This window comes from Mauremys reevesii, linkage group 18, assembly GCF_016161935.1.
Source record: "Mauremys reevesii isolate NIE-2019 linkage group 18, ASM1616193v1, whole genome shotgun sequence".
Taxonomy (NCBI): Eukaryota; Metazoa; Chordata; order Testudines; family Geoemydidae; genus Mauremys; species Mauremys reevesii.
The window spans coordinates 12,170,051-12,189,020 of NC_052640.1; the positions used below are offsets into that span (position 1 = coordinate 12,170,051).

Below are 18,970 nucleotides of genomic sequence, written 5' to 3' on the forward strand. Positions count from 1 at the left end.
ACAGAGACTGGCACTATGCAACACTAAGTTGTCTCTTTGAATTATTTGTAGGAGATAGACAGACAGACCTCTATCTCTCTTCAATAACTGGGTGTTGGCTAAATGATGACAAAAAAATGTGACAAAAAGCTCTACTTGTTATCCACCTAGTCTGTGTCATTGTGTCATCTGGTGGTGGGCATTATATGATGAGCAGTTGGCAGTGCGGTGAGATGTGTAGGAAAGATGGAAATACCCATCTTTGTGTACAGTCAGTACTATCACCCATGAAGCCAAACATCCAGCCCAGTTACTGAAATGGTTAAAACTGATAGATAGGGACTGTCAGGCATTGGATTAAATAAGAAAATCTGCTGTCCATAAATCATCTTCTCTTTTTAGAATCAAATTATGCTGAGGATCTGAAATATTCAGACAAGTGGAGGTTTTTCACTTCCTGGTTGTGGCTGGGAAACAAAGCAAAAGTGCAGAAAGCTTTTAAGAAAGTGTGTTCTCTTAGGATTTTCAGTCTGCTTTTCTAGAGCTGAGAGAGAGAGGTTCAGACATTTTGTATTGTGTTAGTGCCCAGGTGGCATAACCAGGGTCAGGGCCCCACTGAGCTGGGTATTGCACAGATACACACAAAGATACAGTGCCTGCCCCCGCGAAGCTGGCAATCTTATCCACGTCAAACCTGAATTTGAGCCTTTTTAGGTTCACTCATTCCTACTGAAATAGGCATAAAATGTTTGTGTTGAATACAAGATAAAGTCAAGCTGTGATGTTATTTGGGCTGGATTCTGCAAGATGTGGAGGGTCTTCTGCAAGGTGCTAATCTGCCTCTGTGCCCACTGACATCCTTCGGAGCTCCGCACCTTGCAGGATTGGGCCCTTTATTAATACTCTTCCAACCATTACTAGTAGAGATACTTAATGTGCAACTCAATCCTTTTGGTTTGTTCAGTGTTGTGTCAGCATATTGGGGAACCTGATTAAACACAGCTCAATCCCAAAGGAAGAAAGAACTCAAAACCATATAATAAAAAATAACCCCATGCAAATAAATCATAAATGTATTACTGCTTCTTGGAATATTGTTCTACTCATGAGCCTTTCCTCCTTCACCCAGCTCTGTCAGCACCATGCGTAACCAGCGCTACCACATACACGCCAACCTGTCCTTTGCCATCCTGGTGGCTCAGATCCTGCTTCTCATCAGCTTTCAATTCAGCCCTGGAATGGTAAGTATTGAAAAGCACATTTTGCCTTTTTTTTTTTTTTTGGCAAGTCACCTCCATGGAAGTAAATACAGCATGCCGAGCGCAAGATAGTGTGTATTACAACCTTTCTCTTGTTTTAAACACACATTTATGCCAAAAATCCCAACCCACAGCACAAGACAAAGCAAGTTAAAGGCTTTTATACCCCCAAAACTGTTTTATCACTGCATCCATCTGTGCTTGGCATTTGCAAAATAAAGACAGAGTTGCTGATCGTCAAATGTATGAAACTATTTCTATTTTGTTCCATTCTACCTAGATTCTCATACTGCCCTCATCACCATAATGTCCAAACACCTTAGTGCATTAAGTGATCTAACATCTGTCATGTTTGGTTCATCCTTTCTCTCCTCTTCTCCACAGGGAGGAAATTGCATGTGCTGTAGTGTTTTGTGTAGGTAGGACTTTTCTCCAGTATGTCCATGTTGCACTTTGTTCACATTAGACAAGGAAAATTGAAGAAGTGCCTCTTGCACTTTGAGTGGAAGGAGGTGAGGTTTCTGGTGGTCCTAGTTCCTGTGGCAGTTAAGTTCTTCAGTCTTGGACTAGCTTCTGAGAAAGCTCTGTCTCCTGCAAAGATGAACTTTACTTGTGTCACAGAAAGTTCTGTTGTGCTGAGGAACAAAATTGTTGACCACAATCCTTATCCTGGAGTTTTAGATGATTTTTTGACTGTCATGACCTTAGGCAATTGAGCGAATTGAAGATAACGACCAAGACCTTAAACTTGATTCAGTATTCTAGGGGAAGCCAGTGCGCAGAGAGAGGATGGGTTTGATGTGCTTAGGATAGCCATGCTGCTGAAGAGACGTGCTGCAGGGTTCTGCACTGGCTGGAGTTTCCTAAGGGCTGGTGGCTCCGTGCCCCAGGTATAAGTATTGTCGTCGTTCAGGTGGAAGGTGATGAAGGTGTGCATGCCCAAAGCCAGGTCATCATCCACCAATATGGGACAGAGTTTCTTAGACAGGCAGAGACGGTAGGGAGCATTATTTGAGGGTGCTGCACTGCGAGAGCACTCCTAGACTATGGACTGAATTGACCAATTGTAGGTGTGTACCTGTTTGCAGAAAGGGACCCCTCCCACCATGCAGTTCTTACAAGACTTTGAAAGCAATGTACTAACTTATCATTTAAAACTATGGGTCATATTGGACCCTGAGATGCACTGGTCTTCAGTTTATGGACACAATCCTGCAGATGAAAAGTTCCTTGCTCCAAGCAGCTGCAGGATCAGGACTGATACCATTTGTTAGACCAGAAGAATAGAGATGTGCCAAGTTACCCACAACAGATGTAATGAGCAAATAGTTCTGGCTTCCCACCAGAGGAAGTACATGTAATTTGTTACCATTGATGTACTACTGTTTGTGTGTGTGTGTGTGTGTGTTTTTAAAAGCTATTTAAAATTAACACAGGATCCTAAGATGTAAATTCCCTCCTGCATCAGGAGAAAACAATCATATTTTTAGATAATGTTCCACAGCACTTCAGTCTTTTAATAGAACAAAACTTGGCTGCTTTGGAGATCAGCTGCTGTACCATACTGCTTCTGACAACCAACCTGCAGGTTCTTATTCATCTGTCATTCTTTCTGGTCTCAGTACATGCAAATATGAGAGTTGTGTGCTTTTAATTTGGGCAACAAAAAACATCAGTAAATTTGTATTCAAATCAACTGGCATCCTGTGGGCTTCTGGTAAGTTGTTAATAATATCTGGCATTTACATAGCAGTTTTCATCTGAGGATCTAAAAGCACCTTGTAAAACTGGGTATCCTTATTTTCATTTGACAGAACAGTGATCTGAAACACAAAGCGAGCAAAAGACTAGTAGAAGATCACCCAGTGAATCAATAGCAGAGCCAAGAATAGCATATAGGGAATCCTGATTTCTAATATGCCACCATCTGGAGGCCATGGGCTATACTTTTCTCACTAGTGGTCCATGCTGCCCTGCTCCTCACACCATATATTCCAATATGGCCCTGTGTTTCTCATGTCTTGGCAGCCCTGCATTAGATGATGATGATTTTCAGCAGCAGTGTCATTTGTGGGGCCATGGCATTTGTCTCTCCACCCATGTGTCAGCCCCTGACATGCATAGCTCAGGGAGAAAGGTTGGCATAAAAACATGAAAGAAAAGTGAACAATTCAACCCCAAACTTCCTATCAGCTGAAACCTCAGCAGTTCCTGAGTGAGCAAGATAAGGTGCAGGAGAGAAAATGACAGTGAATGGTTTAGATGGAAATAAAATGCAGACAGCAGAAAGCAGCAACAGTGATACAATCTGAAATAGAAAACAAGGGAAGCCTCACACTAAAATAATGCTCAATAAATCAGGAAGGATGCTAAAACTCCACCGAGAAGACAGTCTTGGGGGAAATAAAATACATATAGGGAATAACACAACCTTCATGGTCTCTCTCTTGCAATTTCTACTGATATGAGGTTTTGAACAAAAGCCCTTTGGCTCCTTGTTCTCACCTGCTCTCCCCACCTACTCTTTTAAAATGCTAAGAATTCTCAGTTGCCTTTCTGGTGAAAGCTCCTTCTTTTTTGGATGGCTCTTGCAAAGCTGACCAATGTTCACCAAGCTCTGGCCTCTTATGGTACTGTGGCCCTGTCTGCAAGCATACATGGATGGTTTAATTAAACCATCCATTTAGTTAAGCTGATTCAGTTAAACTGATGCAAACTCCTGTGTAGACACTAATTTCATTTTAAGAGTTCTGTATTTTGATTTAGCTTAAACCTTCTCCAAGTTGACTTGAGCTAAATCGAACTAAGCCTACTTTTAAACCAGAATTAGAACAGCAATGGTTAACTGAAACGCTTTAATATCACACTGTAAGTAAACTGGAGCAATTTTGCCTACAGACAATCCCTAAGCCAATGTATGTAACCTCTCTGTGTTTGTTTCCCCACCAGTAAAATAAGGATGATATGTACATATAATTATAAAGGTCTTTAAGAGCTATGGATGAAAAACTCTTCATAAGTGTTAACTATATGATTATTATTGTTTTTATTTGTTTCTGTGTTCGGATAGAAGATCCTTGGTGTTACAATTCATCCTTCTTATTATTCATGTGTCCTTGAAAGCTTTTACTTACTAAGTATTCTGCTGTTACTAATTTTAAAACTGATTACCCTTAATTGCTATTTTAATTGCATGGGCTGGAGGATACTGCACAAAAGAGAGAGAATTTACTCTAGGTGGTTTGTTTCATCTTCTCTTTCTGCTAGAGATGAGCCTATCTCGTCAAGGCAAAAACAATTCTATAAACCCTATACACAACACCATGCTCCAGGTGTCTCTCACCCTTCAAATCCCAGAAGCTTGGACAGGATATCAGGGGAATCACTCAAAATTGCCATGTTCTGTTCATTCCTTCTGAAATATCTGGCACTGGCCACTGTCAGAAGACAGGATACAGGGATAGATGGGCCATTGGTTTGACCCATTTTTATGTTCTTATATTTTCAAATAAATATAGTAACAATTAGGTCGATGTAGCCAAACTAAGTACAGCAAAGGCCAAGGAGTGGCATTATCTCAACAGATCATAGAATATCAGGGTTGGAGGTCATCCAATCCAAGGGTACGTCTTCACTACCCACCGTATCAGCGGGTAGAAATCGATTTTCTCGGGGATCGATATATCGCGTCTCATCTAGACGCGATATATCGATCCCCGAACGCGCTCATGTCGACTCCGTAACTCCACCAACGCGAATGGCGGTAGCGGAGTCGACACAGGGAGCCGCGGACGTCGATCCCGCGCCGTGAGGACGGTAAGTAATTCGATATCAGATATTTCGACTTCAGCTACGTTATTCACATAGCTGAAGTTGCGTATCTTAAATCAATTTTCCCCCATAGTGTAGACCTGCCCCAAGCCCCTATCTAGTCCAACCCCCAGATGATGCAGCAGTACCTGAAATTACCACTGCCCTTGGATTTTACTCAGGATCTCTCTAAACCACCATGGAATCGGGTGCTTCAGCCTGGATACCAAAGAAAGCTGCATGTAGCCCAGTGTTTGTGCCAATCAAGCAGATCTCTGTTACATTACCTGTCCATTTGTCGTTTCTACTACATTCATTTTGTAGGGTGAGAGCACATGTGTAGTCAATTCCATTATAACCATAAAACAGAGGAACTCTTTCCCTTAAATGTATTTAGCTCCTTATAGAAAATTTAATCCCTAAAATTTAAACAATAGGGATAAACTGGCATTATATGTTCTACAGCTCTCAGTACAGAATTAATCCTGAAGTCACCTGGGCCATTTTCTTGGAGTAGCTTCTGCACATACCGTATTTTCTCCTACTGACAGGCACATCAAGCATCTTTGCCATCCAAACAGTGGCAGCCAGAGTGGATTTTAAAATAATAATAATAATAATGTTTTCACATGCTACAAAACCAAAAAAAAGCCAGCGGCATCCAGAGACCTGTATATTTGGGGGAGGTGGGTGGGCAGCACATGTATTTACACAAAATAAAATGATGTTTACAGTGACTACAGAGGCAGTAAATGCCCTTATGTTTTATTGGCAAAACGCAGTGTGCAGCAACAATTGTTTGAAGTTCTGCAGTTGGCGTATTGAGCTGTTTTTCACTCTGTGATCCTCTGAGCAGTATTGAACCATAGACGCAGGAAAGAAAGATAAAGCGACTCCACAAAATGAGGAAAAAACAGCCACCTTTACTTAGGCTGCAGTCCTACGGGTATCTACCTAAACTGAAGATCAAATGATGAGTGCAGCAGTAGATAAACAGCATGTTTTCATATATATATATTTTTTGGTACTGTAACAAAACTGCCAGTCCAGCTAGGGGCACCATGATAAGCTGGATTCAGACAATTTGCCTAAACGAACCTGTATTCATACTGCATCCATGGATTGCATCAATCTTAATTTCCTTTGCTTCGCTCAGCCACTTTCTGTTTCTGATACATCCGGTTGGCGGGGCAGCAAATGGATAGCTCACATTTTACAGATCTAGCCTCTATTGCAGGTTGGTTTTCTGTTGCATTTATTTATTTATTGGGGGGGGCAGAGGGCAGCTTTCTTATGTAAATCAGATAACATTTAAATGGACGCCATGTTATTGTTTTCCTCTGATATTATGATGAACTTAATCAGGATACTTTTTTTTAGGTTTCACCAATGAAGAAATCCAATTGTGGTCCAATCTTACCAAAACATTTCAAAATTCCTTATGGATTAGTGTTTGTTTGTTTGTACACTGATTTGGGTGTTGTGAAGGAATAGTGGATCAGCCACTGATCTCACATCAGTTAAATTCAGAGTTATTTTGTTGCAGTCAGTGGAGTTTTTATGGATTTGTTACTGGTATATCAGAAAAACAGGAACTGTATCCCTGCTCCTGTTTAGAACCTCTAGAATGCAGCTCAGATAGGGCTGGAAGAGTTCAACTCTCATTACATTATCAAGTCTCTAAACACCCCAAAAAAGTGTGAAATGCCAGGACATGGCAGCTAAGCTAGTACAACAAAGGGAGCTGCTGATTTACATTTGAAAGTAGTGGAGGCAGCAGACTGGTTCCCATTGGCAATGTTATCCCCACACATAGGTATCCAGGGAATTGAAGCATTGCTGTGGGCTTTGCCCAGGTAAAGGAAGGATGTTAGGAAAGAAAAGAACTGCTCTTTTGTCTTCTCACCTAAATGGGTTGTAAACTAGCAAAGGCCCCTGTGAAATGCAGTAGGTGTCTAAAAAGCTTTTTGAGTAATATTGTCAAAGCAAAGCAATCCGGACATCATCAGTATGCTGGAAAAGATGCAATATTGAGATGTATCTGGGATTCATTCCAAGGAGGCCTAAATTATACTTTAACCTAAAGGGGATTAAACACGTGTGTCTTGCAGTAAATCATCTGCAACCACTTCTATCAGATGGCTATGTAATGAGAGAAACTAGGTATGGTGGGACAGCCTTGCAAAGCAACTAGCAATGGAAGAGCAGTGTACATACGTGAGGAGTGGGGAAGAGCATAGGATTAGGTTTTGCTGTTTTTATAAGACAGGCAGTTATGGGATTTGGCAGAAAATGTATCTCTTTGAGGAATAATCAGTGATAACAGTTATGGTGTCAGCACTGTAGGGGAAGTTGACAATTAAAGCCCATGCTTATATTTCCTGTATTCTGCATGACACTCATGAACATTGTCTAATTGAGTTGAATATGACCTAAGAAGAACGTTTCTAGTTCAGCTACATACTCCTAGTGGGCATTTCTCTCTTTATCAAGAATTCATTTGTTTATCTTCAAAGCATTTTATAGATAAAACTGAAATTACTATTTCTCCTTACCTAAATTGGACTCCCCTACTTTCTGGATGCCATGTTGGCCAGTGAGAATATTACTGTGTACCTGGGCTCTTAACATTATATTATTCACAAAAATGCAGCCTCCCCTCAATCCTTCTCTAAGGTCATCACTTTTCCTTTTCCCAGAATTTCTCTGGCTCACTGTGCTACAAACACCATCAAGGAGTGTTTGAGATGTCTGAAAGAACTCAGTAGACATGACTCTCAGTCCTCTGCTCTAACCCCTAGGTCCATCTCTGGCAAATATGGCTTTGTACACTGCGCACTGTAACTTACACTGGAAAATTGATGCTATTGGACGGGCAAGTGTGTAATACAAGCTAGATGACTACCATAAGGCAATTATAACTCATGACCTAACTATGGCTCATTATAAGCCAATTTGGACACTTTTTAACATGTAATGTAGTGAATGGAGAGTCTTGTGAGACTTGCTGAATCGCTAATGGGAAAGACACAATTGGAAATACAATACGTTTGAGTCCAAATGTCCTATTTTAAATATGAGGAGCAGCAGACTAAGGAGGAACTCACTGGCCAGATAAAGTTAGAAACTAAGGCCCAGAGTTTTAAAGGTATTTAAGCCTTGTTGCGCTTAGCATAGTTAGTGGGATTTGGGCTCCTAAGTGCCTAAATCACTTTTGAAAATAAAATTTAGGCTCCTAAATCAGTTAGGTCTTGCAATGCTGAGCACAGCAAAACACCTAAATAGCTTTTAAAAACCTGGGCCTGAGTTAAATGTGTCACTTTATTGAGGTTTCTCCTGAAAGCCACATGCACTGACTTTCACCAAACCCTTGGAGAAATTCAGCTTCTCCTCCTCCTACCACAAGTCATGTCACCCCCTTGCTTCCAAATCTCCTATTTATCTTATATTCAGTTGTCTCTAGAACTACCTCACCAGGGGAGTTGATGCTGCACTCTTGAGTGCCTCTGACTCTCATTGACCTCAAGTGGGAGTGGTTGGTATGCGGGGGACAGTGGGGGTAGAAAGAGGCATCTGGTTTGGTTCTCTTCAGCCCATCTGATACAAATGGGTTTGTCAGCTAGTTTTTCTAACTACAGCCTGGGCTCCTTAGACATGTCACTTTGAAGCTGTCTCTCTTGTGTTTTATTATTTTTCTTTACTATCCTTTTACTCTAGTGTGGTTTCTTGTATACTGTGAAAACATAAAAAACCCAAACCGATTATGGGGAAAATTCAGTAAGAATTTTGACAAATTATTTTTTTTGCTTCATATGGTAGGTACCTTGCAAAATCTTGGCCATTCTCCTTCATTTCTTCTTCCTGAGTGCTTTTGCTTGGATGCTGGTGGAAGGATTTCATCTCTACAGCATGGTGATCAAAGTGTTTGGGTCAGAAGAGAGCAAGCATTTATACTACTATGGGATTGGATGGGGTAAGTGTTTAATAACAATCTTTTCCTCATCTCTTTTAAACTTGCAATAAGAGCTCATGTATGGCTCCTGGCCGCAAAATTTATATAGTGTAGATCAGGGGTAGGCAACCTATGGCACGGGTGCCGAAGGTGGCATGCGAACTGATTTTCAGTGGCACTCACACTGCCTGGGTCCTGGCCACTGGTCTCGGGGGGCTCCGCATTTTCATTTAATTTTAAATGAAGCTTCTTAAACATTTTGAAACCTTATTTACTTTACAATAGTTATTTACTAAGCAATAGTTTAGTTATATATTATAGACTTAGAGAAAGAGACCTTCTAAAAACATTAAAATGTATTACTGGCACGCACAACCTTAAATTAGAGCAAATAAATGAAGACTCGGCACATCACTTGTGAAAGGTTGCCAACCCCTGGTGTAGATAAAGCTAAACTTTGGGACAGCATTAAATAACATGGTACAATGTGATTTTTATCTGATGTGCCGTCTCTTGTATTAAAAGTGTCTCTGAAATGGACAAAAGGAAGCAGCTGTAACAGTGATCACAGTCTGTTTTGAAAATAGCAGGTCTGTTAAGTAGGAAGATGCATCACTTTTCTGACCATACTTTGAAGTACATAGACCCTAATCCAAATCCCATAGAAGCAAATTGAATCAACTCCTTTGACTTCTCTGTGAGCTGGATCTGATCCTTAGTCGTAAAGCCAATAACAGACTAAGTTGGGCTCTTGCAATACCCAGTGTTCTATTTCTGGTTCTGCCACTTACTCATTTTGTGACATTGGGAACATCACCCTGTATTCCACTATTTCCCCACCTGTGAAATGGATATAACAGTTCAGGAGATTTCATTAGCTGATGATTGTAATACACTTTGACATCCTTATGAGAAAGGTGCTACATAAGAACTCAGATTTAAGAATAAAAATGTGATTGTAGGATTCAGGAATACTGAACAGGGCAATTCACTACTTTTCAAATGCAAGATCCAAAATATGAGCTGCATGCATGGCAAAGTGAATAAAAACAGCCCACTACGCCTATCTTATTCAAAACTCTTTATACAAGACAAAAGATATCTTGCTCTCATTGTTTTGGAGACATGTGAATGATGCTTGGCAAAGCTCCACAATTAGAAGAAGAAACGAAAGTGATATACTGGGACAAAAGGAGGCGTGAGAAAAGATAACGAAGAACAGAATACCTATATCATTATGGATAATTTCAAAAATATTTTAAAACAGGCATTATCTTTTCTCCACTGATTCATTTGGAAGCTGACTCAAAACCAATTATAACAATAATACAAACCTACTGCAGTCATAATTGGAATATTTAATACCTGTTCCACACTGCAGGCCTTGGCAGTAGCAATGCCATTCATTTACATCTTTCAGCTGCTCCTACGTTACATTTTTTCAGCATGACCTTTTTATTCTGATCCTCATTTTCTTTTCCTTTTAAAAAACCTTCTTCTAATGAATGTTCTTCAAAGTGCCTCTGGATACACAGTCTTGGGTAACATGGTCTCCATCATATTGGGGGAGCAAACTCTAGATTAATTAGTTAAGACTCCCCCCCCCCTTTTGCCTCTGTGAGAAAGGTTAGATATATCAAATCCATTTATAGCTTTGTCAGTTGCCTTGGAGAAAATCCCAGGGAGAACAGCTGGTGTTTATTGAACATGCCAGATAATCAGTGACTCTGTTAGATAAGGGAAGTCCTTGGAGAAAACAAACACTCTTATTGGTTGTTGGGGCAGTTAACTCTCTTCTTATCATTCTCCAAATGTTCAATTGGCTGCATGAGCCCTGACTCCCACCACCACTTGGTTCCACTGCCGATGGCCAATGAATGTTCCTCACTGGCCAGTCTTCACTGTTGTGTTTGGGTGAAAATAGAAGTCAATTAAAAATTCCAAGCAAATCCGTCAGAGCTTGACTTCTAGTCAATCTTTTGAAAATCGCTTCATTTTGCAAGCGTTCTCAGTGGTACTACATTGTCTCTTCCCCCCTCTCTCCATGGTTCTATTGACTCACGTAATAATAAAGAAACATGGAATCAGTCACCCCAACTGGAACATTGATTAAAAACAGAATTTCACTGCACGTTGGACACTGGATCTAAGCTGACTTTTTCTAGGAGAAATAAACAACAAAAGAGAGACAGAAAGGGAGAAATCTTATTCTTTGCCCTTTTCCTAACTGATCTAAAATGAATTCAACAATCAGGAAAACAAATTCAGAGAAGGTTCTTTCTGAGTCTGACTGTACAGGTGAAATACGAACCCTTGGGATAAGAGCTCTGAGAGAGAGGCGAGAGAGGGGGGTCTGAGTGAATTCAATAGTGCATTAAGCCATTAACCCTGAATTTCCATTTTCATTCATGTTTGACCTGCTTGTCTAAAGACCGTTTCTTGCTGTGACCTTTTCCACTTTATAAATTATAACCATACAAGCCTTTTGCATCTTGAAATTAAACTCACGTTGCTACTTGATCTGGCTGTTAGTAGACTGCCCATATTGTAACTGAGTTGAGGGGAAAGTCTGCACTCCTCATAGCAGACGTGTTAAACTTGTTGAATTTAATTTAACTTAGGGCTGGGAAGATGTCCCCCACTGTACCTTCCTCCTACCTCCTCTGGAGATGGTGAGATGAATGTGAATTAACAGGACTGTGTTGACTAATGACAACTGTGCAAATCACCATCTCTCCATGCCAACTTTCTATGAATTAATGTCATGTGCAGACTTATGGAATGCATCCTTCAATCTGATTGGTTTAAATTAGTTGTGTTCCTTAAAGAATGACCAATTTACATGCCTACAATGCCACTCATGCATCTTACAGCTGCTGTTTTCCAAAAAAGTTTTAAAGCTGTCCTACAGTGCTGTCAGGAAAGTCCTGTGAAATATTTTCAGAGAAACCAAAGAACCACCAAGAAAAACTCCCCCATTTCAGAGTGGTAGCTGTGTTAGTCTGCATCAGCAAAAACAATGAGGAGTCCTTGTGGCACCTTAGAAACTAATATTTATTTGGGCATAAGCTCTCATGGGTTAAAACCCACTTCATTGGATGCATGCAGTAGAAAATACAGTAGGCAGGTGTATATATACACAGTACATGAAAAGATGGGAGTTGCCTTAGCAAGTGGGGGGTCAGTTCTAACGAGACAATTCAATTTAAGTGCACTATTATCAACAGGAGAAAAAATCACTTTTGTAGTGGTAATCAGGGTGGCCCATTTCAAACAGATGACAAGACGGTGTGAGTAACAGGAGGGGGAAATTAGTATGGGGAAATTAGTTTTTCATTTTTGTAGTGACCCATCCACTCTGTGTCTTTATTCAGGCCTAATCTGATGGTGTTCAGTTTGCAAATTAATACCAGTTCTGCAGTTTCTCGTTGGAGTCTATTTTTGAAGGGTTTTTTGTTGAAGAATTGCCACTTTTTAGTCTGTTGTTGAGTGTCCAGGGAGGTTGAAGTGTTCTCTGACTGGTTTTTGAATGTTATAATTCTTGACATCGGATTTGTGTCCATTTATTCTTTTGTTTAGAGACTGTCCAGTTTGGCCAATGTACATGGCAGAGGGGCATTGCTGGCACATGATGGCATATATCACATTGGTAGATGTGCAGGTGAACAAGCCCCTGATGTGGTTAGGTTCTATGATGGTGTCCCTTGAATAGATACGTGGACAGAGTTGGCAACGTGGTTTGTTGCAGGGATAGGTTCCTGGGTAAGTGTTTTTGTTGTGTGGTGTGTATTTACTGGTGAGTATTTGCTTCAGGTTGGGGGACTGTCTGTAAGCAAGGACTAGCCTGTCTCCCAAGATCTGTGAGAGTGAGGGATCGTCCTTCAGGATAGGTCATAGATCCTTGATGATGCGCTGGAGAGGTTTTAGTTGGGGGCTGAAGGTGACGGTTAGTGGCGTTCTGTTACTTTCTTTGTTGGGCCTGTCCTGTAGTAGGTGACTTCTGGGTACCCTTCTGGCTCTCTCAATCTGTTTCTTGACTTCAGCAGGTGGGTATTGTCATTTTAAGAATGCTTGATAGAGATTCTGTAGGTGTTTGTCTCTGTCTGAGGGATTGGAGCAAATGCGGTTGTATCTTAGAGCTTGGCTGTAGACAATGGATCGTGTAATGTGGTGTGGATGAAAGCTGGAGGCATGTAGGTAAGTATAGCGGTCAGTAGGTTTCCGGTATAGGGTGGTGTTTATGTGACCATCAGTTATTTGCAGTGTTCAGGAAGTGGATCTCTTGTGTGGACTGGTCCAGGCTGAGGTTGATGGTGGGGTGGAAATTGTTGACATCCTGGTGGAATTCCTCAAGGGCCTCTTTCCCATGGGTCCAGGTGATGAAGATGCCCTCAATGTAGGGCAGGGACGTTAGGGGACGAGAGCTGAGGAAACGTGTGTGTGTGTGTGTATCTTCCTACTGTATTTTCCACTCCATGCATCTGATGAAATGGGTTTTAGCCCACAAAAGCTTATGCCCAAATAAATGTGTTAGTCTCTAAGGTGCCACAAGTACTCCTTGTTGTTTTTCCCCCATTTCAGGTTTTACTACAAACTTATACCAGGTTTACAGGGGTTCATAGATCATTTGTATGAATTTAGGCCTAACCACAAGAAAGCTTGAGCTAATTTGTGGTTTGGGGTTGAAATCACATGAGATTTGCAGGTTCATATTCTTTCTGTGCAGAAAGGAAGTTTTGGATTGAGATTTGATTTGAGATGAGATTTTTGAACTCCTAACGTCAGAAATGAAAATCCAAATGGATCAAAATCTAAGAAAATGTTCTTACAAACTATTTGGAAGTGAAACAGGCAAGTTTCACATGGTTCTTTGAAGAGGCTTTTAAAAACATCTATTACTATGAAGAATAAGGATATGAATCTCATTCATAGGGGAATTGGCTGACAGCATAAGCTTTGATACATTAACAAACAATTCATCATTAACTACTGCTTGAAGATACATTTGTCTGTGATTTGTATGCATAAGAATGTAAGTTTAGCCTTTTTTTTCCTGCTCCCCTATGCTTAATATTAGCATTTATTATTTGTAAAGTGGCAGTGGCCTGCCCAGTAGTGTACCCAACACAAGGAAAACCATGGTGTCCAAGTCTGCAAACACTTATTGTCAAGCAACAATAACTCACATGAGTGTACCACTGGCTTTAAATATTGCATTGTGCCCCCAGGCTATTGCAGTGTGACCTGAAATACTGCTATATGAGTGCAATAATTAGCATTTATTTAATAATAGCAATGTGGCCTAACCTATTGCAGTGCATACACAATGACTTCTAAATAAATGCCTTGAGTGGTATTTTGAGTAGAGGTTTGTAGGATTAGGCCCATGGCCTTGGGCCTAGGAGCTTGCAGTATAACTAGACATCCAACACAAAATTCACTAGGGAACAAATAGTGGAAGGTTCTATATTAGAACAGGGCCCTTGTGCCTTTTTTTTCTAGTGGTGGTGTTCTTGGCAGGTAGAGTGTACGTCAGGCATGTTGGCATGCACTGACTGTCCACAAATCCCCCTGAAGTGGAGCTAAGACTCAGGCAGACAGCAGATAAGAGCGCATCCAACAATGATAAATTCCCTCATGAAAATTTGCATTAAACATTTTTTTTACAGGTAGCTCAGTTTCGAAAATGGGTAGATTTTGACTGCCAATCCTAGAGTATTCTGAGACAAGTGAAATCTTCCCAAGGAATGTAAATGTCATTACAAATCAGGCTGCTAGGAAATTGTTTTGTATTGCTTTAGAGAAACCTGAATTTGAATTGGCAGTTGGGTTTTCTTAATCACATTTGACATCATGTCATTGTTGAAAATGTGTCAAAACAGCCCTGAAATAATTTAACTAGTCAGGTGTATCCCAGGTTATTTATCACTTGATGAATACCAGTGGGTACTTTCATAGTCTGTGCTACTACCATTCACTGCCTGTAATCTGGCTCTGCTATCCACTGAGTTGCTAATGAATGCGGCTGGTTAATGGACCTCGGCACCTCTCTCTCTCTCTCTATATATATATACACACACGTGCACACGTGCGCACACGCACACACACACACACAGTTTTAAATTTTATTAGTGTGTCAGAACTATAGAAACTACAGTAGACTGTAGGAACAGATAGGGATGTTTAATGCCAAAGAAGAAAGGGAATCCTATTGAAGAAACTGCTACTTGAATTAAGGTGGACATGCTGAGGGAGGGAATAGCTTTTATTGGACCAACTTTGTGTGTGTGTGTGTGTGTAATAATGTATATATAGTATTCACATTGCAGTCTCTCACTTCCATACTAAACATATAGGGCCATCAAAGGGACAGGAGTGATGCGAATGACACCAGCGTCTATCAGTTGCTAACCCATATTATTGGCATCTTGACTTTGTATGTGGCTGGAAATGTTTACACATCAAGCCAGTCAATACAGCCTTCATTTGCAATGTGGTAATGGTTCTGTATGCTCATGTATTAATGCACATAGAGCTTCAGTTTGAGCTGTTAGTTCATGAACATGATGGCGGTACAGTGGGAGGAAATATGTAATTGATGAGGGGTTTACACATCTTAATCAAACCCTCTCAGCTCTGGGAAAAGACACTGGGCTCTGAAATAAGTGTTTAATAAATCAAGACCTGAACTCTGGTCATGCTTGTACTGGAGACATAAAAGCAGAGTCCCAAATGGATCTCTATTAGTCAAAAGAATCACATTGTGTTATTCCACCCCCCACCGCAGCTGCCCTTTCTTTTTCTGACTTCTTAGAAGCTTTTGCTGGTTGATATCTGCTTCCTAGACTTCCATTTGGGAGCAGTCCTATGCTTCTTAGGCCTGGTCTACACTAGGGTGGGGGGTCGAACTAAGCTACGCGAATAGCGTAGCTGAAGTCGAACTACCTTAGTTCGAACTTCTTACTTGTCCAGATGCCGCGGGATCGAAGTCCGCGGCTCCCCCGTCGACTCCGCCACCGCCATTCGCGGTGGTGGAGTTCCGGAGTCGACGGGAGCGCGTTCAGAGTTCGAACTATCGCGTCTAGATTAGACGCGATAGTTCGAACTCCGAGAAGTCGAACGCTACCCGTCGACCCGGCCGTAAGTATTGACGTACCCTCAGTGAGCAGGATAACTTAATACCAGAAAACTTTTCTAAATATTGCAACAGGATTCAAACAAAATACTCATCTCTGTGATTATTTACTATGGAAGCCATAAAGGTTTGTCTCTTCATACAAATCTGTGTTCAACTGTAGAAGCATAGCAAATGAGTCAGTGAACCTCTTTTGACCACTGCAATGCAAACTAGCCTGTTGCCCTGAGACATTTGTGTATGTGAATTTCCTGATGCTTGATAGCTCTGGCCAGTTTTTCACCAACTGGAGCATGATACTGACCCAAAATGAATTAAAGCAATTGAAGAGGATGCCTCATCTCAGACCAGTCAAAATAGGTTGCCCCTGTCTTCATCATTCAGAACAACAAACCTCGATGCCAACTCTGCCCACATATTTACACCAGCGACATCATCATAAAACCCAGCCACATCACCAGTTCATTCACCTACATGTCCACAATGTAATATATGACATCATGTGCCAGCAATGCCCCTCTGCTATGTACATCGGCCAAATTGGATACAAGTCAGATATTAGGAATGGCAATATACAAAAACCTGTAGGAGAACACTTCAACTTCCCTGGACACACAATAGCAGATTTAAAGGTAGCCATCCTGCAGCAAAAAAAACTTCAGGACCAGACTCCAAAGAGAAACTGCTGAGCTTCAGTGCATTTGCAAATTTGACACCGTCAGTTTAGGATTAAACAAAGACTGTGAATGGTTAGCCAACTACAAAAGCAGTTTCTCCTCCCTTGGTGTTCACACCTCAACTGCTAGAAGAGGGCCTCATCCTCCCTAATTGAACTAACCTTGTTATCTCTAGAGTGATTCTTGCCTGCATATTTATACCTGCTTCTGGAAATTTCCACCACATGCATCTGACAAAGTGGGTATTCACCCACGAAAGCTTATGCTCCAATACGTATGTTAGTCTATAAGGTGCCATAGGACTCTGTTGCTTTTTTCAGTAAAATGAATTCAGCAGAGAGACAAGTTACCAAATGTTCTGAATCATCTGAAGTCTGTGTGTATTATCATCAGTCCAAAAAGTGCTAGAATTACCTTGATACCTACAGTTGTCAGTAATTCAAAAGATGATGGATTCTAAGAAGATAATACCTTTAAAAATAGCTAGAGACTGGTTAGAAAAATGCTGTGTTGCCTTGGTGATTCAGGATAACATAGAGATCAATATATCAAAACTTTCAAAACACCTTCCCCCTCCCACCCATTTGTCAGACATTGATGATATCGGTTGTTGTGTGGGAAGTTACTGCAGTGGAATGTTGTACTTAACCCGTTCCCAGCATTGCAAGCAATTTTCTTTTCCCTTCAATTACTATTTAGAATTAGGCATTCAGTTTCCATCCATTTGAAGGTTGATTATTTGCTGCCACTTGGTTGAGTTAGATCCAGAGCCTTTCTCTAGGGCTGGGATAACCCAATGGGAAAAAAAAATCAGATGAAATTAACTCTACTCCTGCTAAACAAATTAGAGAATATACTTTTCCCAGCCAGGCAATAACTCGGTCTTTCCAGGAGCTTGAAATAAATATGCTGCTTCTTTAAGTAGTGTCCCTATGGGTGCTCCACGGTAGGACACCCCGCGCCTCTAATCGGAGATTTTTGGTAGCAGTGTCCATTGAGCCTGCGCATGTACTCTCCCTCCCTCGTGGCTATCTAGCACTGCACAGACAAATCCCCCTCACTTCCTGCTCAACCGCCCTCCCAATTAATGAGGCGATTCTAGATCCTACCAAAGTCATCTGGCAGACACCAGCCTCCATTGCATCAACCAGCAACAAAGCCAAAAATAAAAATAATAATTAAAAAATATTACATCCCTCCCAAAGTGACAGACTTTGTTTCAGCATCAGCAACACAAATCCATCATAGGGGATGTGGTTAATGCATGAAGCAAGCAACATAATGCCAAATTGACCCTATACAATCGGGCTTGGCAAGATGGTATATTTCTCGGCAATATTACCGTTTAGCGTCACGAATTACCAAATTGTCATGGCCAAATACACTTTCATTAGTTATGGGAAACTCAGTGCATTTCCGGAACATTTACTGGAGACACAAAAGGAACAGTTTCAGACTATTCTTAGAGAGGGTCAGTTAATAGCCAGACTGATGCTAGAGACAGTACTAGATGTAGCTGACATAGCTGCCCGCCTGGTCTCTGTGACAGTGGTACTGAGGCGGGCTTCTTGGCTACACCTTTCTGGATTGCCCAAAGAGCTGCAAAAGACTTCCAGTTTGAACTCTTTGTGGAGAAGACAGATTCTTCTCTCCACATTCTGAAGGATTCCCGGACCACATTGTGCTCCCTGGGAATCTACACTGAGGAACAGAAGAGAAGATATACCTCTCAGCCACAGCACAGGTCACCATCTCAGCACTGTTACAAGCCACGGTGTAAGAGGACCATGGCTCAAAAGCAGAAGCAGTCCACACCCCAGTCCACGATCTCTCAAACCACCTCTGCTACGCACTTTTGACAGGTTGGTTGAGGGCCTGAACAATGATACCTTGCAACATCAGCTGCCATCTACCTTCAGAAGTCACCTTGCCCTACTTCGCAGCAGTTGGGAGAATATCACCTCTGACAGATGGGTCCTGGAGATAATTTTGAAGAGTTACGCCATTCAATTAATGTCTCTCTCCCATTCCAACCCTCCTTCCCTGTCCCCCTTCCAGGGACCCTTCTCATGAGAACCTACCTCATCAGGAAATATATTATTTGTTATGCTTAAGGACCATTGAACCAGTCTGGTGCAACTCAGGAGCAAGGGGTTTT

The 18,970-nt window shown here is 41.2% G+C and overlaps 1 protein-coding gene across 12 annotated transcripts in view; it reads left to right on the forward strand.

Moving 5' to 3' along the window:
- Window positions 1-18,970, forward strand: part of ADGRD1 (adhesion G protein-coupled receptor D1) — a 257,981-nt gene that overhangs the window by 177,093 nt on the left and 61,918 nt on the right. For all 12 annotated transcript variants that reach the window (XM_039504723.1, XM_039504722.1, XM_039504714.1 and 9 more), the window contains 2 exons: window positions 1,109-1,220; window positions 8,868-9,021. In XM_039504723.1, the coding sequence (XP_039360657.1) occupies window positions 1,109-1,220; window positions 8,868-9,021 (266 nt within the window). The remainder of the gene's footprint in view (window positions 1-1,108; window positions 1,221-8,867; window positions 9,022-18,970) is intronic.